Source organism: Falco naumanni, chromosome 11 (assembly GCF_017639655.2).
Source record: "Falco naumanni isolate bFalNau1 chromosome 11, bFalNau1.pat, whole genome shotgun sequence".
NCBI lineage: Eukaryota > Metazoa > Chordata > Aves > Falconiformes > Falconidae > Falco > Falco naumanni.
Window position 1 is genome coordinate 8,933,951 of NC_054064.1, and position 24,077 is coordinate 8,958,027.

A 24,077-nucleotide genomic window follows, 5' to 3' on the forward strand; every position below is an offset into this window, starting at 1 on the left:
AGCACTGAGCTGAAGGGCACTGGACCCAGTGTGTCCCCTGTGCCATCAGGGGATAAATCACATACGACATGCAGAAATGAGGTCCAGCGTTTTGTCAGTTGTACTGCTGGAGAGAACCATAGCTCCCTGGCGTCTCGGCTTGCCATGAGCATGTCCCCTCCATCTGTCCTGTCTGGCTGTGACTGTGCATGAGCGCTGCTGTCCTGGGATGGCTTGCCCAGAGCGTGGCTGATGATAATCTTTTTGATGCTGAAGTAAGTGGTAGGTGGGATAGAGACCAGAAAGGAGTTTTCTAACACGAAAAAGACACTTGGGGAAGCAGCCGGTGAGCAGCTCGGTTTGGGACTGCCACTGGTGGCAGGCAAAGCGGTGGCTGATAAAAGGAGGTCAGTGGTTTTAAAATGCTGTAGCTGGGTATATAATTGAACATATGAGTGCCTGACATTTTTGTGGAAAAAATATCTGCAATACACATCTTCTGGACTGGATCCTAGTTCTCTTTTTTTTAGAGCTATGAAAGCCTCAGACATTAAAAAAAAAAAAAAAAAAAAATCTCAGCTGCTTAAGAATGAAGGAAGGGTTTGCCGTTTTGCTGAAACTTCAGGTTTCTCCTGCTGACTAAACTCTGAGAGAGGAAATCCCAGGGAAGGGGCTGCAGGGAAAATCACCTGAGGGGGACGGTGCGGCCAGCTCCTGCGCCTATTAAACGTTGCTTTTGAGCCCTGGAATTTCTGCTACGCTCGGTCTGGTTTTAATAACAGCCTTTGCAGGATCATAGGAAATTGACTCAGAAAATAGGTCTGAGATATTAAAAGGGAAAACAAAATAGTTTTGAGGAAGAGTTCTTGTGGAAACTTGAGCTTTCTCTGTGACTTATTTTTGAGCTGGGTTTCTGCGCTCTGACTGCCCCACCAGCATTTTCCACGACGATTCCTTGAGGTGTCAGGATCTCTCCTATCTAGGGCAATAGTGTAGCTCCCTGAGAGGAAAGTTGTGTTTTTAAAGTTCATCTAGCTGTCCGAAGGAGCTTTTACTTGTGGCCCCATCAGCGTCACATGGAGCTGAAAACCCTGACGCGGTGAAGAAGCACAAGCTTTCTGTTTTCTCCTGTCCTGCCTTAAGAGAAAATTATCATTTTCAGGGGTGAGACTTGGACTGTCCTTTTCCAACGAGCGGCTGACCACACGTTTGGTTTGGAAAACTGGGTACCTTATAGTGAGATACAGCCCCTGCCTTGAAAAAAATCCTTCTTTTCCCTCCACGTCATTAGCATTTAATCAAAGGAGTTGTGCAGACATAGTGAGCTCTCAGCATTTTCTCAGTGGTCCTTGCTTTACTGTACAGGGAAAGGAAAAGGGTGAGGGGAGCAGGAAATAATTTTCTTCCTTGCTTCGCTCTGATTCTAAAGCTGGTTTGGGTTATGTGCTCTGAATATTTCTATAAGGAAACAGAAACTATTTGCATGATACATGCCTCTTTTAATTAATCCCACTTGAGGTGGGTGGATCTCTCCCAGCAAAGCCTGTGAGGAAAGGCCCCTGGCTTGAAGGGCTGGATGCCAAAGCATATATGATTTGTGAAATATTCCCCGCTGCCAGAATTTAGATTTTTTCCCCCTCTCTCTTAAAAGGCTGCAGTAGTATTTTGAAAGAAAATGCAGCTGTGTGCTGGCTTTGGTAAGATGGCTTTAGGCAGGCACTAGAGCCACTTCAGCTTACCATGGTGTGTGTTTGGAACGCTTGATCTCGATCAGCTCTTGTTCTACTGGAGATGCTTTGATTTATGGCTTTTAAATGTCCTGAATGGCAATCACAGCTTTGTCACACAAACAGTTGAGCTGGAAATGTTTTTCTCCTGGCAGCATTGCCCCTGGTGTTAGTGGGGTGGGATGGTGCTCCCCTTTTCCCTCCGTGTCCCTGCTCCGCAGTGCTACTGTGGATTCACAGAGGCTTTTGCAGTGAAGTGCTGGAGATTTACTTGCTTTGCCATGAACACATACGTGGCTCCACTCGATGTGGAACCCTGGGGTCATGAAGGGCTGGACCATCCACGCAAGCAGCCAGGAACATAAATGCCCTTGAGCATGTGTGTCACCCTCAGGCACACTGGTGCTCAGTCCCTGGGGGCTGAGGGTGGCCTTTACGCATGAAGCATGCCATAGGGGGAGAAATCAAGCTGTGCTGTTTGTGAACAGTCCCATCCTCCCCCGACAATTTACTTCAACCCTCCGCCAGCCAGCATGGAAGGCATGATGGCTGCTATGCAGCTACGTTTTATTGTGCCACTGAGGCTAATTATATGACCTGTTGTGTTTGTAACTAATCTATGTTGTAAGCCACCATTACGTATTTCTGCTAACCCGACACAAAAAAGTATTTATACTTGACAGTAATTACAGTTAGAAATTTCCAGCCCAAGTCAGAAGTGCTGCAGAAAGCATCGCTGTCTGACGCTTTCCCAGTCCGCAGGCTCTGTACTCAGCTCTTTGATTGCCAAATATCAACCATTAAGTAAGTTTTCTTACTTAGATTAAGGTTATTTGGAAAGATTTAATGTAGTGGCTAACCCTGCGCCTTGAATGACAAGGGGATCCCTTGCAAAAATTGCACATGAACCTCTGATTGAAACCTGTCGTAGTGCACAGGCATGTAAGGCCAGGAGGGTTATCCTGCCTCAGCCTCTCTGCTGAACCTTTGACCTTGCAGCCTTAAAAGCTTACTAGTGTATTTTTAAATGGAATATGAATAATAATCAAACACCCATTGCATCAAACTCTCCTGGTAGGATGAATGAGTGCCCATCTTAAAGCATTTACGTGGTGAGTTGGGTGATCTCAGTCTGAACAGGCAAGTGGAAGAGCACAGCTCCGGCTGGCAGTAGCATCCGTTTGTCCTCTTGGAATGGATCTTCAGTGAAGGTTATTTTCAACAAGTATAATCAGCAATTAGGAGTGTTTCGTGCAAGCCAAGAGACAAGAGTGCTATATGGAGGGGTTTCAAAATCCTGCCGAATTTCAGGGGAAAAAGAAAAGCAAAGAATAACAATTTGATTCTGCATTTCATGCCTGTGATCAAAAGAATACATGGCTACACGGGTGATGCGAAGCCAGAGCCCATCACAGGCGGAGAGACAGCTCTTCCCTCGACAGTATGTTTCCAATTCTGCCTGTCCAAGGACCCCAAAATCACCAGACCTATGAGATCCTTGGTTATTCTTCCTGTGATTGCTGCCCCGGGGGAAGGCACCCCTGTGTCATTTGTTACCAGTCTAATTGACATTTCTTGCTGAAATGCGCGCCCAGTAATACATTCCTCTCGCTGCTGGCTGCTTCAGGCAGGAGACTCCATTTATTTTTCCTTATCTCTTAGAAAGGAGCTCTGCTTTTCCCACTCCTCCACTGGCTCTTTTATCACTATTTTGGTTTTCCTTTTTTCAGCCCTTTCCGCGCTGTCGCTGTCCTGACCAGCCTGTTTGCTTCCTCTTTCACCTTCTCCCTTCGCTTGGTTTCCTGCCTGGTACATTTGTCTCCCTTCTCCTCGTATTCCCTCCTTTCCTTCTCACCATCTCATCTGGGTTTCTTTCCAACTTACCCCTTCTCTGCCACCTTTGTGAAACTGTCTCCTGCTCCTTGCATTTCTGTTTTCTTTAAGACAGTTTTCAAACCATTACATGCAGTATTTGGCAATCTTTCTTAACAGCAGCCTGGTGTCAGTGGCTATGACAACCATTAGAAACACCAGCTACACCACTTAGGTAGCAGTGTAGTAGCCATACTGCCATACTTAGTAGCCATAGCGCCATGTGCAAAAGCAGTTGAGGAATACCGGTCATCTTACCTGTGGCCATCGGTCATCCTGCAGCTTCCAAAGCCATGAAAGAAGCAACATTCTGAATAAAGATAAATGTTGGAGGGATTGGCCAGAAGGGAAGCCAGAGCAGGTGTCGAAAGCATGCAAAATACCACGGCAATTTTTGCGGTTTCATTATAATTCTGCAATACCGATCTTCCCTGCCTGCTGCCCCTGGAGGGGTGGCTTCCTTCTAGGTTAGCAATAGGATTTTGTTCGCTGCCCTCCCTCATGTACCTCTCCTCCAGGTCTTGAAAATCAAGTAACACGAAGATCAAGTAACACAAAGCTCATGGGGTGTCAGATGTTGCAGCCTAGGTATTGTATCCACTGCCATGGACTCAGACTCCCATCAGCATCTCCATCAGCCAGAGGGAGGCTCTCCATATCTTCAGCAGTCTAAGAATTTTCTGGTGGGAAATACCCTATGACAGTTGAACAAATATCTCTGAAGAGTCACTTGTTCTACGTGGAGTTTAGGTTTGATCATATTTATTGTGTATCAGGTAGTTTTGTTCATCTTTACTATGGTTCCTGAGCTACTTGTTCCTGCCTTATTCAACAACAAAAAAATGTTTTTAAAATGAGGTGAACTAGGAGAGATCCGTTTAATCGGGACTGTTGCCAGTTACTTTCCAAGTTCAACAAAGAGGATCAAGCTGGGAAGTGGCTCTTCGCTACTCTTATGGAGGCCAGTCCCGTGTGATGGGGAAGGGTGAGTCAAAATGATGCAAGAGGGAGGAAGACAGAAAAAGAAGGAACCTGCAAAGAGTTGAAAGTAATTCTGGGATAAAGATGGGGTTGTGAGTGCAGTCCTCAAACACAGTGGCAGCCTGCTTTGGGAGTGTCAGCTGGTAGACTGAAGGAGTAAGTAATGTATTCCAGTATTTTCAGCAGAAGCTTTTTTTTTTTTTTTTTTTTGTGCTTCCTTAGCCTTTTCTGTCTCAAGATAGTGTTAGTAGAAGGAAGTGGGTTTTATTTTTAGCGTCTCTCAACTTGAAAAAGGAAAGTAGAGTCAAACAATAGCAAATGTTGTTTGCCAGAAATACAGGAACCTGAAGATGTATTTTGTCCCAGTAATTATTTCATCTCGTAACAGAGTAATTTAATGACAGCTGCCATGAAGGCTATGCAGGATTGGAGCAAAGGTGTTTAGCAGGAAATTTATTGCCTTGTCCGAAAGAGTGGGCAGAATAGCAGTGCATTTCTAGCCTGTCTTATGCTAGAAACTAAAACATATGACAGTAAATACAGAGAGCAGTGAGGATTTGCACTTCCTGAACCTGCAGGCATCTTAAAAGGCTCCCCTTCAAACTCCCGCGCCTGGCAGGCTGTACCGGACCGGTAGCGAATGAGGGCACTCAATGGCTACGTTAATGACATTGACACTGATAATCACGTTAGTTGTCCCCAGGGACAAGAAGAGGTGCAGCTGCAGCGGGAGGTGACAGCAGGATGTTTGCTGCCTTTCTTGCACCAAGGTGAGTAAAGAGGAGAGAGGCAAAAAGGCAGAGGAAGGTCAAAGGCGAGTCGGAAGAACAGAGTGGGCAGAGGCAGATGCGGTGTTCAAAGCGCGAGTACATGGCTCGTGCACGCGGATGCTGAACAGTATGGCTAAGCACAGACCAGTACACCAGACTTGAGCTTCTAGGCAAAGATGAGATGTTCCTCCTGCTGCTTTTGTGGCCCTTCAGCTATCATCCAGAGGAAGGTAGACCAGCATATGGAATGTATCACAGTGCTCCTGTCTTCTTCCACAGGCAGTTTTGATCCTCTGGACCATCCTGACCTGGAATTTCTGACAGGCTGGGACAGTCCTCCACTAGTGTGTTGCACGCTTGTTTACTGGACATGTTCCCTGCTAAAGGGCAAACAAGAACACACAGTTTGTTAAGAATAATAATCCTTCTTGGTTGCTCCATTGAATTATATTTTTTTGTTTATTCAAGCTGAGTTTTCCGTATGACACATTAATTCCCTGAAATGACTAATTCGAAAATGCAGCACCCACATAAACATACAAACATATTTGTATGCATGTGTGATATATGTTAATTTATGATGGTCATATATAAAATGTAGCTTGAGTTGCAAATGATAAATTAATCTAGTGGAGCATCATATTTTGGACCTCTTGGCCTCTGGAAGGGGTATCTGTGTTAAGTTAAATTGTGCACAGTGGAACCTCAGTAACCCTAATGCTATGGAACAGTGCTAGCATTTGAATTAATGGAGATTTATTTTGCTGCAGTGTAATGGTGGCTAGTGGAAGGATACATTCTTCCCATGCACTCTTTCTTTTTTTCTTTCTTTCACCTAAAAGAAAGAGGTATCCAATAAAACAGCACAATCTAACAACTTTAACTTGCTTCCACTTCACACAAAAATTGTTCCACTAACAGAAGGTTGCGCTGCTGGGTCCCCTGGAGGAGCGAGGCTGAGCTGTGCACGTAGCTGAGGTGTGCAGCAGGGCAGTGGCAGCATGCCCTCAGTGCCTCTGGGGAGCCCCACACATACCTGTTCAGCTGGGGGGCCACTTCAGAAGCGGCAGGCGTCCTCGAACGCCGTGCTGGCTGCTTCAGTGCTTCCCCTCCTGACCTGCCCACCGACAGCAGCCCTGTGGGCATGCTTACCAGTGACATGTCGTGGCTGGAAAAGTGGCATCTTCCAGTGCAGAAACAAATAGAGAACTTTTTGCTCTCTTGGGCTGTTACACGGGGATGAGGGACCATCTCATGCAGGTATTTCCCAGCTACTCTTTCCTTCCATCACCACTGAGTGCTGTTCCTCATTTCTGTCATAACCATCGTCTCCTCCTGATTCTTGTCCATGATTCCTGCTTTACTCCTCTTAATGTCATCATGCTTTTTCTGCTTTTCCTACTTTCTTAAAACCTCTGTCACTAGTACCATGTGCCTTTTCTCCTCTTGGTTTTTCCTCTTCCACTCACGGTGCTTTCCCCTGCGGTGATGTCCGGGAGACTGCTGTAGCCGTGCTGCATCTGCTGTGGGCCAGAAGGAGGTTTCAGTGTGTGCATGGACCATAGACTGATCAGGCCATGTCTTGCCTCTATTCTTCAACGACGACGGTTAGTGTAGTTTCACTTCTGGTTTGGGTTTTCTTCCAAATCCAGAGGCTGATGGAGGTGGCAAGGTACCATACAGAAGTTAGATAGGTTGATACAAGAACCAGGAAAAGCAGTGGCTAAGTTGTATGGGTGTCTCAGGATCTTACCGAAACAGGGAAAACTGTATAAAAATAAAATTAGTCAAGGCATTATAACGATCCCAATAACAAGCGACTTAGGCTCTCTAAATTGTCACCTGAATGAGAAACTCCATTTATTCCTCACCTGAAGTCAGTCGCTGTTTTATCCTCTTATTGTATGCCTGACAGGCAGATTGGTATTGACCCCTAAAATAAAATTTGCCTGTGGTCAGACTTAAAAGCCGCTTAGAGATTTTCTTTAAATATTTGCTCATTAAATTCTGCAAAGACGATGTCACATATCAGGAAACTCCGATGGGGCAGTGTTATAGGGAAACCAAGACCATGGTAAAGGGAGAGAATAATGGACTTTTGTTTACAGTTTCAGATCTATAGGATGTATCGTAAAATCTAGTTACGTGTATGCCTTCCACAAGTGTTCTCTGGTGGTCACAAGCGAACGAGAATGTAAAATGTAAGTGGAAATGAAAGCCTTTTCTTTAGAAGTAAGTTAGCTGTGCTCTGAGGAGAGAAGCCATCTCCTCTGCGCGGGGCCCCCGCAGTAATTGCAGCCATGCCTTCCTGACAGCACACTTTGTGGCCTCGGCGTGGGGAGCGATAGCACTTCTCAAAAGGCAAATGCTGGAAGAGCTCCCATATGTTTCTGATCGAATTTTAAGTCTAGACTTGCTTTATTTAGTTTCTTTTCTTAGAGGCAAAACCTCTGCATTTGCCTAGTTGAAGCTTTTAGGAGTTCTTTTAAAACTGGGAAAACGGGAGGTGCTGCTTAGGTTAAAAAGAAATGTAAAACTTTTCCGTTTTTACAAAAAGGTTTTGCACCGGGGTAAGAGTTACCCTCCATTCAAAACCCCACTGAGCTCTTCAAAGGGGGAGTCTCTGCAGCAACATCAGGGAGTTATTAAATACATACTTAGTCCACAGTTTTCATTGGTAAATTCTTTATGTCTGCTTAATGTGAGCTAGTTAGAAGAACTGATTCTTTCTGCAGACTCGTTTACTCAACCCTGGGGACCTATGATCCCCTGCCCCTTTAGCACTAACTTTTACAAACACTGTTTCCCTTTTTTTTTAAAAAAAAAAAAAAAAAAAGCAAACAAAACCAAAAAAAACCCCAAACCAAACTAAACCCCCACACACACAGCAGACCGAGCAGCCCATTAAAGGGGCCAGGCAGTGCGACCTGGCCCCAAAACTCGGAAAACCCAGCTGATATGTCGGAGACGATAACCAAACTGGGATGCCTGCAGCAGTGACATTTTTCTAAGGAGCTTTCTGTGAACCGCGAGCCGCCTCTGGGGGCCTGGGAACAGCTCAGCACCCCCAGCGCACCGCCGGGCTGTCCGAGCTGGACCGATAACGCGCAGAAAACGCCGTCCACGCTGTCTCTTACCGCTATCATCTGTTGGCCACAGACTAAACATTTAGTTGGCCTTAGTCACATATTTCCTCACTGCCGTGGCAGCTCGAGCGGACGAGGGGTCTGGGGGAGGTGGGCTTTGCTCCAGTTTCCCTCGCTGGTGTCCACAGGCAGGCTGGAGCTCCCCCTGCCGCTCCGCCGGCCCCGGCCCCCCCGAATCACCCGCTGGCGGGGGCTGGGGCACCGCTCCGTTACGTCTTTCTCTTTTTCTCAGAAAGCGATGGGTGCCGAAATCACGCTAGACTTCCCGCAGACCTGCGCCTTTTGGAGGTGCCCGGGACAGAGGGGACACAGTGGCAGCAGATCTGCAAGGAGCGGGGCAGTGCGGGCTGCCGGCTGGGTGCTCCCTCCCGGGGTGCTGGGTTGGGTGCTCAGGCTCCCGCATCCCTCCGTGGTGCTGCGCTTGTGCTCCCAGCACGGCTCCGGGCGTAAGGAAGGGTGGGAGGCGAGCAGCTTGGCTTCTGCTGGCTCTGGGCTTGAGATTCCTATGGGGGGGGGGGGGGGGGGGGGGGGGAAGGTCTGGATACAGCTGCCAGTGTAAAAATGGTCACGGAATGACTTATCACCTTGACAGGGAAATGTGACAGGTGACGTCTGGGCTTGTCCTTCCCTTCACTTGAACTTGAGCCTGGGCTTGTACCAGTTGATGGGGGGCTTGTGAGGGTGAGGGCGCTCCCCCGAGCTGGACCCCCGCGCTGTGCTCGAGCACGGCCCCCCTCCCCGCGTTACCGGCACAGGGAACGGAGGCGGCCCAGGGGGGCTGTCAGGGCAGGGCTGGAGGCGAACGGTGCTTTTGCACGTCTTTTCCCGAGTGCTGCCTTTTCCCGAGCATCTGCTGCTCCTCTGGAAGGCACCTCTGATCTCCAGGTGGGGCTCCCCCCACCCTAGTCCTGGTGTGCTGGGTTAAGGAGCAGGAAGGAAGCCCTGAGCGACCGCAGGGGAGCCGGGCAGCACCCCTCGGGGGGGCAGAGGAGAGGGCTGGAGCCAAGGAGAGGGCTGCCCACCCCTCGTGTACATCCCTGCCTGCACCCGTTGGGAAGACACACACAAGTGCGTATCTGCAGAGCATCCCAGATACACACGTGCATCTCCACCAGGAGGCATTTCTGGCGTGAAGGGGAAGGAGGGGGCTGGAGAGCATGGGCTGGGGGTCCCCTCGCTGAGTGTGTGCGACAGGGGAGAGGCAGCAGGGTCCTCGCCGTGGCAGCGGCTGCCTCTCGGAGAGGGCTCCCCTGGGAGCACTGGTGTCCCCTTGGAGCCGTGTGCTGCAGTGGGAACCAGTCTGCTGGGGGCTTCTGCTGCTCAGCTCTGGGCTGGGCTGGAGCGAAAATTCAAAATAATGGTCAGAGTGCGACACCAGCTCTGCTCCAAGGAGGGAACGGGGCTCAGACCTCGTCTTGGTTCAGGTTTGGTTTGACTGATTACGTCCAGGAAATCCTCCCGCTGAGCTCTCCAGTTTCTGATTCTGCTGGGCTAAATAGCAATGTGGCTAAATTACATTATTTGAATCCAGTGTGCTGCGTTCAACCTGGTATTAAAATGCATGCTTGGGCTTGTATCTTTTAAATTTGATATGAAGACAGCTGTATGCATTTTCCCTTGTTTGTAAATTGTATACACATGATACAATGTTTTCAGTAAGCGCTAAACAATGCAATGTGAGGCATTTCAACAAAGGAATAATTTAATGCAACCCAGCAGAAATGCAGAGCCTTAGAAGTGGTTCTTCATGAAACTACAAATTTTGGAAATGGGTCCAGAAGACCTACACTGGAGCAACACAAGAAACAATAGTTAACACAGTAACATTTTTTTCTGTAAGAAAAATACACCATGAAGAAATTATACTTTGCCTATTTTTTTTTAGCTTGTTGATTTACTTGATCGCTTTAGTTGGCATATTTTGTATTTGTTGCATGTTAGGGATTAAAATACTCGTTTTTTCACCAAAAGAGAATACTGTCCTACCAGATACAGTTTGAGCCAAGCAAGACTTTTTTTTTTTTTTTTGTCAAGTGTAAATTTGTCTCATATATTATTTCCAGTTCAAAGAAGATTAACACATTGTTACATTCTTTTCATCTGGTGTTTAGCTTTAACAGAATGAGACAGTTGCCTTTGTAATCTTCTTCACAGACAGGATCTGTCCTACTTTTGCAGGTGGAGGGCGGCATTAGAGGGGGCTGTGCAATTTGTCCTGGCCGTTAATGAAGCTGAAGCTAAGTGGGTGCTGAAGGGCCCCCAGCTCCCCACCACACTCGAATCCCGGAGCATCCCTGCGCTCTTGTGGTGATCTGGGCTGGGTTAAGGAGTAAAGAGAGAGCTTTAAAGAAAACGGGGAGCAAAAACACTGTGCGAGAGATGGGTAGGAATCACTGCAGCAACAAAACCCTGCTGGAGGGTGCTGCATCGCTAGCTAAGGGGCAGGCTGGCTGTGAGAAACAGGCTCTGCGGTATATTTATACAGCACAAAACAGCGCCAGGCAGCACCGTCTGAGCTAGCGGGGGGCTGGAGGCCAGACAGGTATTGTCATCGCAAGTTCTGCACAGGCTTTGCTCAGCGGTGGGGTGCTTTAGCCCAGGCGGAATGGAGCGTTAACAAAACAAGAATGGTTTGTTTAAGTAAGCTGATGGGAGCTACTTCTGCACGGCACTGACAGAACCCACGTACCCTAAATACACACAGAAATGTGAAAGGCGATTACGTAGCTACTGGAGAGAATCTGTCTACAGCTCTGTCAGAGTCGGTGTGCCGTCCTGGGACGAAGCGAGGGAGGGGAAGGTCTCAGGCAGAACTGTCCCTGCTCAGCCTGGATGTGCAGGAGGATGGGGTTGCTGCTACCCGTTGCACTGCTCCTCTGATCAGATGAAACGCGGGGGCTGGCAGTACGCAGGAGCCTGTGCTGAATCAGCCGTTTGAAACAGGGGAATAAAGACCCATAAGCCTTCCCAAAAAATCTGGGACTGCCTTAGCAGTTACTGAAGTTAATAGCAGAATGCATTAGTGGTAAATGAATGACTCCAGAAGGCATAGCTGCAGACAGCATTTTCATAACTGACATAAAGTTTGAAGTTTGTGCCTCTGTTGGGGCACATTGGTGTGGCTGCAGTTGGCCAAACTGCATCAGGTTTTTCTGCTTCTGCAAAGAGCAGCTGAAGTTGCTGCAAGCTGTCTTCCTGCATCCAGCTAGCCACTGGGAAACCTGCTTGTCAGCCTGCTCGGTGGCTCTCTGGGCTGGGGCTGACCCCTGCGAAAGCAGGAATAACGATCCTCCCCTGATGGTTTCTGAGACAAGGAGGTGACTGTGTTTGGGGAATACCCAGGCTGCGGGCCAGAGAGAAGAGCTGTGTGATGCACGAGAGGGCTAAGGCATGGTAGGCATGAGGCAAAGCCATTGCTTTCTTATAGTGGATGCTTAGGACTGTCGTGCTTCAGCGTACGTGGAAATAAAGTGGTTGTGTTTAGGAGCATGTGCATGTTCACGTAGTGACAGCAAAAGGTGCCAAGTTTGTTCTCAGTGTTTGTGCTTATTGTTTCTTCTCTCTTTCTCTCCAGTCGAAGACCACCCCCTTCACCTACTCGGCCCACTGTAATTCGTCCGTTAGATTCATCCATGTTAGACTAAAAGAAGCTTCTGGCATGTCGTTCATTGTTAACCAAATACGTGGAAACAAATTGCTTGATAACTGTTGCAATAACCAATGTATAGTCGCATGTATGGACATCTATAGGCAAGTAACAATTTTACTGATATACTCTCTGTCCATTCTGCATTGTTTATGAGGTCTTAAATGTTTGGGGAAGGTGTGTGCTGCCTTGACTTTTCCTTTTGCAGTAGCTGATGTTAGCTAACTTACTGACACGTCTTCACCCAGGCAGCTGTGCCGACAGCCCTGTGCAGCGGATGGAACGCTTGCCTTGCTGTGCAGTTGTGCGCGTGTTGCTTTGGTCTGCCTCTTTTCCCCCTCTTATCTGAAAGGAATCTCGCTTTTATTTGTACCTTCCAGGTTTTCTATTATTTGGAATTACACACTTATGCCCATTTTCTCTTTTAATGGCTCAACTGGGCAAAGAAAAGCAATGTGGTTTCTTACCAAGCTCTTCTGAAAGCCCCACGCTTCCATGTCTCTCTTGCAAGAAGCTTGCTGGATGGCTGCTTCTCCCATAATTTCTTCTTATCCGAAGTCTAGTTTTGAAGGAATGTTGTTAAACAAGAAGGGTGTGTATGGGACAATGCATGTTCTGCTTTATTTCCACGTCGGCAGCTGACACGCGAATTTGCCTGGGTGGTGGGTGAGGACCAGGCTGCGGTGCCCCTGCTTGCAGGGCTCAGTGTGGAGCCGTCTCACCCTGCCGCGAGGATGACGAAGGGCGGAGGTTTGAAGAGCCGCTGCACGGCAGAGCAGCGTGTGCCAGCTCGCCTTGTCCTCTGCTAGTGCTTGCTCCCGTTCGTGCTCCCACTCGTGGGAAGCCTTGGGGATTCTGTGAGTGCTTGTAAGACGTATAAATGTACCGTGTGGCAGGATCCAGAGAAGTGGGTGTTGCTTTTGGCCATTTTGTGAAACAGGAGGTATAGCTATAGGTACAGATATAGGTATATGCAGAGTTGTAAATGGGCTACCGCTCTGCTGCCCACTGTGTGAGCCAATTCACGGAGCTGTGGCCGAGGTTTGCATCTGAGCTCTCCAAGGGAAGGGTCTGGTTTGGATGCGAGGTGTGTGCTCACGCCGGTCGATAAAGTTCTGCTGGGCCCCTTTACATAAAGATTCTCTCTTTCCATCACTTGGGAGTCCTGCATACCTCAGATCAGAGTCGCTTTATCCAGCTGGCACTGAGAAGCGCTCAGCTGCGCATCCTGGCAGTGGGTTATTTTAGCAGATGCTCACTTGCAGAGGTCCTCTCTGCCTCTTGTTTTGCACATTATATATTAATGCGTTACAAAAACCTTCTGTCTTAACTGCGTTGCTTCACTTTAAACGCTTAGGATCAGTGTCACCCTTATAGCTTAAAACTCACTGAGTTGACAGAATTAAAGTAGAGATGAATTTGGCCCTGTTTCTTCAGAAAATATGAACTGCTGTTAGTATGATTACGGTTACAGATCCCTAGACAAAGCAATGGGTGGTTTCAAAGACCCTCGGCATAATCGGTCTAATAAATTTATTGATTAAGACTGCATGTGAGGCTCTAGTATGCTGTAACCCCATGGTTAGGAAGAATCCAATCAAAGAGCCACAACAAATGGGGATTTAGCCTATTAAGTATTCCCAGGCTGCTGATTAGTTGTGCTCACCACTGAAGCAAATCGTGTTTCAGCTTGCATAAGAGAGATGAGCTTGGGAAAGCATCATGATTTGTACATTAGCTTAACTTTAATTTCCTGTCAACCTTATACTTGTGATACACGCCTGGGGAGCCTAGAGGTCAACATCTGAGGCACAGTGGAGATGGAGTTTGTCAGAGCACCGGCATCGTGGTGATCTCAGAAGACTGCTTAAGTGTTGGGAGAACAGGCCCAGATCTCCAACACCAAATGCACAGAATCAGCTTGCAAGGAGAAAAAAGGAAAAAAAAAAAAAGGTTGCAAACCCAACCACAGTCATACTGATTTTTACTACCAAAAAAACAAAAGAAAAAGACATATTTTGATGGTTTTTCTTGTGTTCTACACAGTCTTCTGCTGTGTTGCACTCTGCTGTAACATGCAATGCATCTATTAGATGCATTTTTGTAAATGGCTATGGTAGTCCCTGCTGTTGCCTAGCTGGCAGAGCTGTACAGAGTTTATCAGAACCCTGCTGCTGACAGGCAGCTGCCTGCTGACGGAAAGCCGGGCTTAGTGCCTTACCCACAGACGGTCACTTCAACCCCAGATTTTGATGCTCATTCAGTGACGTTGCAAGGCCGTGGTCTGTGTTTATCCCACCGTACCCCAAGCACTCGCCTTTGTCATCCGAGGACCCCTTTGTCCAGCAGAAAGAGGCAGCACCTCCAGAAGGTGATTCAGAGCCGTGTGGCTGCATGAGGGACGAGGGCGGTAATGCCAGTAAGTCAGGAGCCTCAATTAGATGACATAGGTCCTGGCATAAAAACATGTTTTTAAATCCTCTGTACCTGAGACTCCTTAATTTCCTTTAATGATTGTTTCTGTCGAGCATAAGGAGGTAGGTAGCATGATTCAGCGCTGTCCTTAACTCTGTCCCCCAAGAAATGGTGTTTGTCAGCAGTAATCCTGGATTGTAAATGAAGATCTCAGGGGTGGATTTACCCAAAAGAGGAGGCGGCAGCGAGGCGCCTGCGGCCCCATTGTCAGCACCGTCTGGATCTGCGCTTGATGGGGAGGTGGTGGGACACAGCTGCACCACCCTCCCTCCCCTGCATCCCCCTGCGCATCACATCTGGACCTGGCCCTGTACCCTAAACGCAGCGCTTCTAGGTGTGCAAGTTAATAATTAACCTTAAGCACAGATCCAGGGTTTGATGATTTTACCCCTGACTTCTTGCATATATGCTTTTCAAAATAAACTAAATCAAATTGTTGTTTCTAGGAAAAACGCTAAGTGCTTCCCAAGAAACTGCCTGCCCCACCCCCCCACCCCCCCACCCCCCTTGAGCGAGCAGTGTTCTCCCAAGCTCGGCTCCTTTCCTCCTGCCCGGCGATGCCTGGAGCGGGTTGGTCGGTCCCGCTCGCTCCTGGTGCTGCCGAGTCGTGGCTCTCCCGTCCCTTGTTCTCGGAGGAGCTGCCTTGGCCACAACTCGCTCCATGCCTGAAGGACAGCAGGACGAGCACCCCGCGCATCTGCTGGAGGGACTGGCCGCTGCCCCCTCTGCAGACACCCTCACGGAGGCTGAGCCCAGCCTGACCTCCCGGATCGGAGAGCACAGCTTGTTCTCCTTTCCTTTCATCCACTCCCTCTGGCAAAGCCCAGAAGATTGCTGGGAAGCAGTGGAGACTCCCACTAAGCAACAGCAGGGTTTCTGATCTTACGTGAGGTGCATAATGAGCTGGGTGATGTACGTAGCTAAGTTTCAGGAGGGTGCTCATCTAGTATTGCATTTAGGCTAAGGCTGAGCCTCCGCCTGGGGAACATGTTCCACCTCACCTCGTGGTGGCTGGCGAACAGCTGAGGAGCCCGCACATGCCGTAAATAGCTCTCGGCCTTTAATCTCAAGGGATCTGGTGTCAGGATTGAAAAGATTGTACGTTCAATGAAAAGGCTCGTGTACATAGTTAATGTGTGTTTATTTTATTGCTGATCTTGTTGCACTTTCTGAATAAGCCTCATAAAAGTAGATTATTTATTATGTTAAAGGAGATACATTATAAGTTATGGCATCTCGTGTTAAAACATAACATAGAAAATACTATACTCTCTCTTGCAGACAGCTACACTAAACAACATGTATACTGCATACTGAGATTACTGGCTAGTTCTGTCTTTCTGTCTTAAAATAGTCCAAACCTCCTGAACTGGAAGCAGCGCTCTTGCCCTGGCACGCCGGGGTGGCACCCAGCCTCCTGGTGCGCTGGTGGCACCGTCCCTCTCGCCGTGGCAGAGCCACCTTCCCGGGCTCTAGCAGAGCAGCTCCCTGTGTAAATGAATGTCACTCTGCCTGTCTCTCCTCTTGCTTTGTCTGCAGGCGAGCTGATACCGATGGCTCCTCCCGTCCAGACAGTCCTCCACTCTTGCTTGATCTATGATTTGTCCCGTCTTGCCGACTGTTTGCTTTACTGCCTGTCTCTTTACTTTTCCAGGACGGCGTAAATGATGACTTCTTCTTGTAAGAAGCAAATGCTTAATTTCTTTCTGAATTTTGCTCTGTATGTTTAATGCTCTACTTCATGTGAGCCAGAACATCTGCCTTTGGTTTCATAATCTGTAAATGGTTCCTGGTGTTGACCTTTGAGCACAGCAAGTCAATTCCTGAAACCATGGTTGTTACTGAGCATCACATTACACCTGCTGTAAAAATGTTATGCTGCATTTCTGAACCTGAAATAAACTGTAACTCTTGACGGGCTTTTTATTATTACTTTCTGGATGTGCATGAGTGGTCTTCTGTCTCTCGCAGCACCAGCTCAGCATGCCACACTCCGCCCCTGTTGGGACTGCAGTGAGGATTTATTGGAGATGCGCCTTGCATTGAGATCACTGGAGATGCCATTAAAGGGGGAGATGGGGGAGATGGAACCCATGGGAGGCATTCAGCCTGCTGCCCTGCACGGGGCTTGGAGTGCCGCAGAGATGTTTTGCTGGGAAATGGATGAATGATTTTCAAGCAGTACCTGGTATTCATTTCATCGCTGGGGAAAGCATGTTTTGGGGAGATTCAGAGCTGAGCAGAAAGGCCAGAGTCCTCCAGAGCAGGAGCTGGAGCAAAAATGTGCACGTGTATGTGTTATGTGTGGAAGGGATTTCTCCCTTCAAGTGCTTGTGTACGAATGTGTAGGTGTCGTGATTGCTCAGTTCCTCCTCCAGATCCGTATGAGCCAAGTAACTGGAATCTGTGCTTGGAGGGGACGGTCTGTATGGCACAAGCCGTGCGGCCGCTTCCTATGGGAGAGGACGTTTCTCACTGAGCCCGACAGTCACTACATTGGTCCTTAGGTTTTGGGAAAGGGGGGAGCAAAGGGTGGGATGAGCAAGGCAGCAACACCCCCACTGTATTCACTTGCCTGCTATAGTGTTTTGAGATTTATTTTCTTTTTTTAATGCTTTTCAATGGCTGTGGCTGAGGCAGCCTGTGCACTCCCCTGTGGTGAACACGTGTCCCATCCCGTCTGGCTGGAGTATGTCACATACCCCTCTATGAATTTGGTTCCTGGCATGTTGGTGGGCGACACGAGTGCTCTGTGCCGGGTGGCAGGAGGAGTTATCCGCTCTTCTCTAACCACCGCACGGGGCCATCGGCTGCCAAGGGTCTCTCGTATTCAGGCTGGCAGTAGATTCATTGCACTGCCCTCGCCCATGCTTTTAACCCTTCCCAGAAACATCCCTCCCAACGCCCCAGTCCAGCCCGTGGCCCATCTTCTTTGAGCCTTCCCAATTTCATCAGAATCTCACTTAAAAAAGATCTACTCCAACAACAGTGTTTGAAGCAGATAGTGGTGCATATTTTAAGGTTGGCCATGCAGAAAAGCTCTTCCAGAGGATATTATTTGCTGCAAGACAATTAGAAAGCCCATGACCAGCGACCTCCACGCTTGTGATGTGATTGTCCTAGTTCTCTGGCGCCAGCAAGTCAGATGGGAAGCGGTGAGGATGAAAGCTGAGGCTGTGCTGATAGCCAGCTGATTCTAATCTTGCTCTTGCTCTTTTCCTTAATGTGCATGTTCTGTGCCTTTTTCTCTTAACCTATTTTATTAAGATAATTTTGTGTATGAGTTGTTTTACTGTGTCTTGACCTTTTGTTTTAAATCTCTTTTCCCCCTCTCCCTGTGAATTTTGGGTTATTTTTTGTCTTTTTTCTAGGCGACGTCCGCCAGCTGTTCCAGGAAGATCATCCTAACACACGCATTTCTTTTTTGTTACATGCAAGCTCTCTTTTTTTTTCGGTTGTGTTTTTTGTTGTTGTTTTTTTTTTTGTCCAAAATTATCTTTTAATTTGCACTAGCCTATTTGTAAATGAAAGATTTTATTTTCAGATGTTAATAATAAACCTGGATGTAAAAAAAATAAAAATTCTGACTACAAAAGGAACTTGTGCTGGTTTCCTATTGAAGGGTCTACCCACTCGTTCCCAAATGGAGCCGTTCATACCCCATGTGAGAAATTGCCTGGGCTCTGTGGACACTCCCATCCTCCAGTGTGGTGGAGGGAGGGACGTTCTGCTAGGATTCTACCATGGCTTCCGAATTCGTTAACCACCAGGATTGCTCCACATCAATGCCTCTGGCTTAGCGTTAGCAGATAGAATAGCCAGCCCCTTTAACAACAAGAGTCCTAAAATATGTCTGCAACACCCAGCAGGCAGCACCTGGCTGAGCAGAAGGCCAGAGAAGATTGTAGCAGTCTCTAGACTGATGGATCTGCACAATTATAAATAAATCACAGCTGCTCTGACCATTTTTTTTCAAGCTAAACCTCTGAATTCCTTGCGAGCTGACCTCTTTGGAGCATCTGAGCTGAAATAGCTGGAAGTAGCTACCTCTGGGATTCCGAATGTGTCTGTCCCTACAGGAAAGGCAAAATCTGGGATTTAACATTTAGAAGCTGTGCTTGTTTTGGGTGCCAGAGAAGTATACAAAGAGCAAGTTTAAAAAAAAAAGGAAACTGATGACTTTTATTGACTTTTTTTTTTTCTCATACGAAAACCAAGAAGGGGTATCTCACAAACCACACGGCTGCATCAGACGGCATTGCACAGGTACAGACCAGAGGCACAACACAGCAGCAGGACTCCAACCTGGTGTTCCAGGAGCACAAACAAGACGTTTCTTTGTAGTAGGAGGTTCACGGTGAGAGGGAGCTGCAGCAGTGCTGCTCAGGGGATGGGGGCAGGAGAGCCGAGGAGATCAGTGTTGTGCATGAGGAAGGGGCCTGACGACACACAGGCTGTGCTCTGGTCCAAGCCAGGTCTGACACAGCTGTGCTGAATTTGGGCAATTCCTCCAGCTGATTTAGATCCCTGCTGACCTGTCATATACCAGGGAGCTGCTGGTAAATGCCAGGCACTAAGCTTGCTCAAATTAGAAGGGGGTACAAGCCCAGAGAGCTATAGACTTACACAGTTTTTTTCTTTTTTTTTCTCACTTAGTTTTTGGGTAGAGTACAACAGAAAAAATGACAATGGTATTAGCAAAAGGGGGGGGGGGGGGGGGGAACCCCAAGTACAGCAATTCTTGGGAGAGGGAGGTAAATAATCATTCCTGCTAGACCTTTGAAATGTATGTGCTGGGATGCTGAAATGCTAGGAATTGCTGGAGCTGGAAGGAGTACAGTGATGGGGAAGGTGCTCACCAGCACCCTGGGAAGAGGGAGAAATGCAGTCCCTAGCAGTCCCATCAACACAACTGTCCCAAGGGTGGGGGATGAGGAGGGGAGCTCAGACTGGCTGTGTCTTTCATTTGTGGAACTCGTCGCCGTCAGGTACCAGGCAAAAAAAACCAACAACCTCAGCAGAGTTCAGGAATTGTGTGGTCTCAGGACTACTACAGAAGGGACGGTGTTTGCACCCAGCAGGCTCTTGGGGAGATCCTGGCCATGCTTCACCTCTCAGGTAAGAGGGAATGGGAACAGGCTGAATTTCACAAGCTGCTGCTTTTCCACATTGTTCAAAAAACTGTTCCACACTGGGCGAAGCTCTCGCTGCTTCCCTCTGGGATACAGCATGGTACCAACAGATGAACCCACAACAAATGAAGTTTTAGTTGCTATGGCCTTACCTACAGCACCCCAACCAGGAGCTGCTGCTGCTCTAGCTGCTAGCTGACCTCTGTCCATGAGGCTGTAAGGCACAAACTTCTTGGAGCATTTCAGGGTGTTAAATCTTTTGCAGAAATCTTTACCTTCTTCTGAAGTATTTGATAAAAAATATTGCTGGAAATAGGATTCTGAACTTCACAGTTTTCTTGTAGCTATTCCTAAAAATTCCTAAGTAGAAAGACAAAGGTATTGGTGTGCTGGGAAACCTTGGCACGTTCTTTAGCATCAGCTCACGGGATGACTTTTTGAAGAGGCTGTTTAAGCTTGTCTGTGCTATTTCTACCCTGCAATGGCATACGTTCTGTGGCTCAGCAGATAAGGCTAAGGGTGCTGCACCAGCTGGTGGCATTATGCATCCCTGGGCTGCTTTTCAAATCCTGTTCTGATTTCCTGATCATTCGTGTTGTTGCTGTTGCCTCTCACATCATAAAGCTGAGAAAAGCTTCAGTGATTAATGTGGGAATTGAAGAGATATAAAGATCTTGCCCTCAAAGACTGAAGCTTCACTCTGCCCAGGATTCCCAGATCCACTCTCCCACGTGGGGCGGGATGTGGGCCCCAACAGCATGGGGTGGGTGGCTGACACTTGCCTTTCCCTGCAGCAGAGGCTGTAGATGGAGATTCCAGACAGCACGTGTCAGCGGCTCCCCCAGGAGCAAGGCTTATCCCTAGCCGGTTTACAATTACTTGCATTTGGCCAGCTTCAAATCAAAAGAAAATGTCCCATTAAAGTACTCGATCTCAGTGGACTTGGAAAAAAATGCAAAATAACATTTAACTCTTCCAAGCTGGTTGCTGAGGATCTGATTGTGCACGAGCTGAGAAGGACCGACCAGGTTCTGTGGTCTCGGCGTGTGCTCCACCAGGGAAGCCGCAGGATGATACACTCGGGTAGCGAGTGCTCCTGGGCACCCAGCTCTTCTGCTCAGCTGGGCACAGTTATGGCAAGTTTTGTTCTGTAGAGGGTACTCTGACCTCAGGCACGAAGACATACTCATAATGACCATTTATTCAGCATCTTAAATAACTTCAGGAGCGTGTGCCCTCAGGAGAAGGGCAGAGAAGTCCTAGGGCAGCTCTGCCTGGCCTTTGTCTCCTCCTCTCCTCTCCCCGTCTTTCTCTTGCGTTTTCCCCTTCTTCAAAGTTCCTTTATGCATCCATGCCATGGACTGGGCTTTATATTTTCACGTCCCAGGCTAGGGAGAGCAGGATATCGGTGCAGGCAGGCTAAGGGGAGGGCTGAGCCTTTCCCCGGGGGATCTCTGGGTAGGGATGGAGGCTGAGGAACAGGCGAAGGGAAGGAGCTGGGTGGAGCAGAGGGACCTGGAGCTGCGGGCGGGTGGATGGGATACATCCCGCATCCTGCCTGTAGCTGGGTCGGTGGGGCCTGCTGCACCCATCCAAGCCCAGGGATCTGCACAAGTGATCCACTGGATTCCAGTGGGGGCTGAGGCGCCAGTGGCAGCCTGTGCCTGTCTCCACCTGGAATGTCTGGGTAGTTGACGTTTGCACTTTTCCTAACCCAGAGCTGGTTTTGAGAGTCTGAATTTGGGTAGACTTTTTTTTTTGGGAAATATTTCTCCTTGGGGGAAAGGGTGCAGCAGAAACTCTGTTTTATTGTAGCCTCCACTGTGACAGACATTAGCAACGGGCGCCAGGCAGGCTAGATTTTATTTACTTTTGATTTACATTCAAACCTTGCCCTGCCGACAGGCTCCGTGAATCGTGAATCGGCTTTGGACCGCAGCGTTTCAGTGTCATTAGCCCAGCGCGAGTTGGGACATCCCGGCTGCTGAGCAGCTTTCTGGGAAACCTTCCTGTGAAAAAAAAGTCTTCTTTCCAAAGAACTAAAAAAATGTCATCTTGACTGAGCATCTGGCTACTCTGTGCTCCCTGTGAGACCGGAGCATGAGCTCTACACTTCCACAGGTTTTAATTAAAACCAAAATGAGATGTAGTCATCACCATGACGACAACAGCAACATTTAACACTTGGCAAGAGCCATAACAAAGCACTGGAGGTGTTGGGGACTCCGCTGGGGGCTGCTCATTTCTGAGAAAGCCCAAGGTGTGCGTGGCAAGCGCCCGCTCGCTGCGGTGAGATGCCGCCGCTCAAAGGGATGAGCTAAATCAAGCACAAAACTGCACTTCTGCAGCATCGGGTTTCCAAAAGAGGGAAGTTTCATAAAACCCCAGGTAATGCCAAATGCATCCCTGTGAGGTGGGGCCGGCGCAGGATTGTGCATCCCTGCCCTCCTGTGGTGCCAGCTCCAGCAGGCTCTGCTCCCCGGGGTGGCCAGAGCAGGGCTGGGCCGCTGCAGGATGGTCCCAGATGGGAGCAGAGAAGGGGGAAGAGCTGGGGAAGCCCTCCTGGCACCGGCACCGGGGCTGGCTCGTCTTGACCAGGACCTCTTTGCCGGCAGCACCCTCTGTTGTGTGTGGTGCCAGACAGGACCCAGGCCCTGCCACTATCCCAGCAGCCGGTGGGTGCACCCACGGGTGCCTGTGCTGAGCTCCTCACCCCGTGGCAAGGCCAGACCCACCTCTGGGAGGGGTTCAGAGAGGGGAGGAGGGGGTCTTGCTCCCTCACCACCCCCTCCTAAAGGACTGAGGGTAAGGGTAACGCAGAGTCTGGCAGCGTCATGAGGCTATTCTGGTATCAGCAGCCGGAGGGGTGCAGGTGAGCAGGGCTCTGCACTGCGCCTTCCCAGGTGCCCTCGTGTTTGGCCCTGCAGGTCCAGCAGCACCCTCCACCCTGCCCACAGCGACCCTCACCCAGTCCCCTTCCCCTCCAGGCCTCCCAGGGAAGCGCTGTCAGTCCCCATCGCACACACTGAAGTCCCTTAGCGCTGAGGACCTCCGTGGGCATGCTGTGGGGCACGTCTGAGCCAGATGTGCGTTTCCAAGTGGTGTTTCCGCTCAGGGGATGCGCACACAGCCTGTGCCCCCTCCCCCAAGTGTGGGTAGGGGTCTGCATGCCTGGAGAACACCCTGACCCGCTTGCTTGCTCCCCCAGCTGTGGCACAGGCTGGCCACTCCACGGGGTTCAGGTCCTTCCTTCACCAAAACCAAGCAGGTCACGTCTGGAAACAGATGCTGAGGGTAAGGCAAACGTGGCCCTTGTTGCTGTGCCAGAGGCTTTATTGGGCCGGGTGCCCTCCCCCGCCCCCGGGCTGTCCCCCAGTAAGGACCTCTGCGCTGCTCACAGCAGCGAGGGTCCCATCAGCCAGGCCTACATGAGGAACCTGGAGAGGTCCTCCTTGATCTCAGCCTCATCCCACGGCCCGTGGATGTTGTCCTTGAGCAGCTGAAGGCGGATGAGGCAGTAAGGGCAGAGGCAGGAGATGGCGAGCAGCAGCGAGGCGAAGAGCACGGCCCCCACGCTGGAGACGGTGGCCAGCCCTGCCAGCGCCGCCAGCGCAAAGAGCACCGTCACCCCCACGTAGCAGCGGGGCGTCTGGGCTTTCAGCTTCTTCTGCAGCATGGGCCAGAGGGCGAAGATCTGCATGGCGAAGGTGACCATCACGAAGGCGTGGAGGGAGCGAGGCAGGCGGGAGGCCAGGCACACCGAGGCGAAGATGGCCATGTTGAGGGACAGCGTGCTGGAGACGATGGCGGCGTTGGCGCCGTAGTCAAAGAAGATGAGGTGGCCGAGGAGCATGAGAGCCGACATGGCGTAGATGGTGTCCGTGCTGATGGACTCCGTCAGCGTCTTCAGCACCGGCGAGAAGCCGTAGGTGAAGGCTGCGAACACCAGCGTGCTCTTCAGGTCAGCCCACCGCGTCCGCCCGCTGGCCCAGCGCCCGGCCCCGCCGTCCACCGCGTCGAACAGGACGTAGCCCAGCAGGGAGGAGGCCAGGGCCGCCGCGAACAGCCCCTGCGGGCTCAGCGCCCCGGCGGCCATGTACCACCAGGTCAGCACGAAGACGCAGACGCTGCACAGCTGCTGCACCACCGCTCCCGACTGGAAGACGACGGCCCGGTACCGGTAGCGGCGGGCGTGCACGTTCTTCCGCAGCTCCTCCAGGAACCGCTGATCCACGTAGTTATCGGGGAAGGGCTGCCGCTCGTACAGCACCTTCTGCCACCGCCGCCCGCCGCCCGGCTCCATCGCGCCGGCCGAGGGGCAGCCCCGGCCCCGCCGCCGGGCCCCGCCG

At 49.7% G+C, this 24,077-nt stretch overlaps 2 protein-coding genes across 6 annotated transcripts in view; one reads left to right on the forward strand and one right to left on the reverse strand.

Moving 5' to 3' along the window:
* Positions 1 to 18,090, forward strand: part of DNM3 (dynamin 3) — a 186,084-nt gene extending 167,994 nt beyond the window's left edge. For 2 of the 5 annotated variants that reach the window (XM_040610499.1, XM_040610500.1), the window contains one exon: positions 17,968 to 18,090. In XM_040610499.1, coding sequence (XP_040466433.1) covers positions 17,968 to 18,004 — 37 coding nt within the window. In that variant the 3' untranslated portion in view covers positions 18,005 to 18,090. Of the gene's footprint in view, positions 1 to 12,049; positions 16,512 to 17,967 lie in introns of those variants that run through there. The other 3 variants (XM_040610496.1, XM_040610498.1, XM_040610497.1) reach the window with 2 other exon arrangements.
* A 4,953-nt stretch (positions 18,091 to 23,043) lies between these two features.
* PIGC (phosphatidylinositol glycan anchor biosynthesis class C) lies at positions 23,044 to 24,077 on the reverse strand. The gene has a single exon (XM_040611182.1). It carries the CDS (start codon positions 24,029 to 24,031, stop codon positions 23,153 to 23,155), a length of 879 nt encoding a protein of 292 aa, XP_040467116.1. The 5' UTR covers positions 24,032 to 24,077; the 3' UTR covers positions 23,044 to 23,152.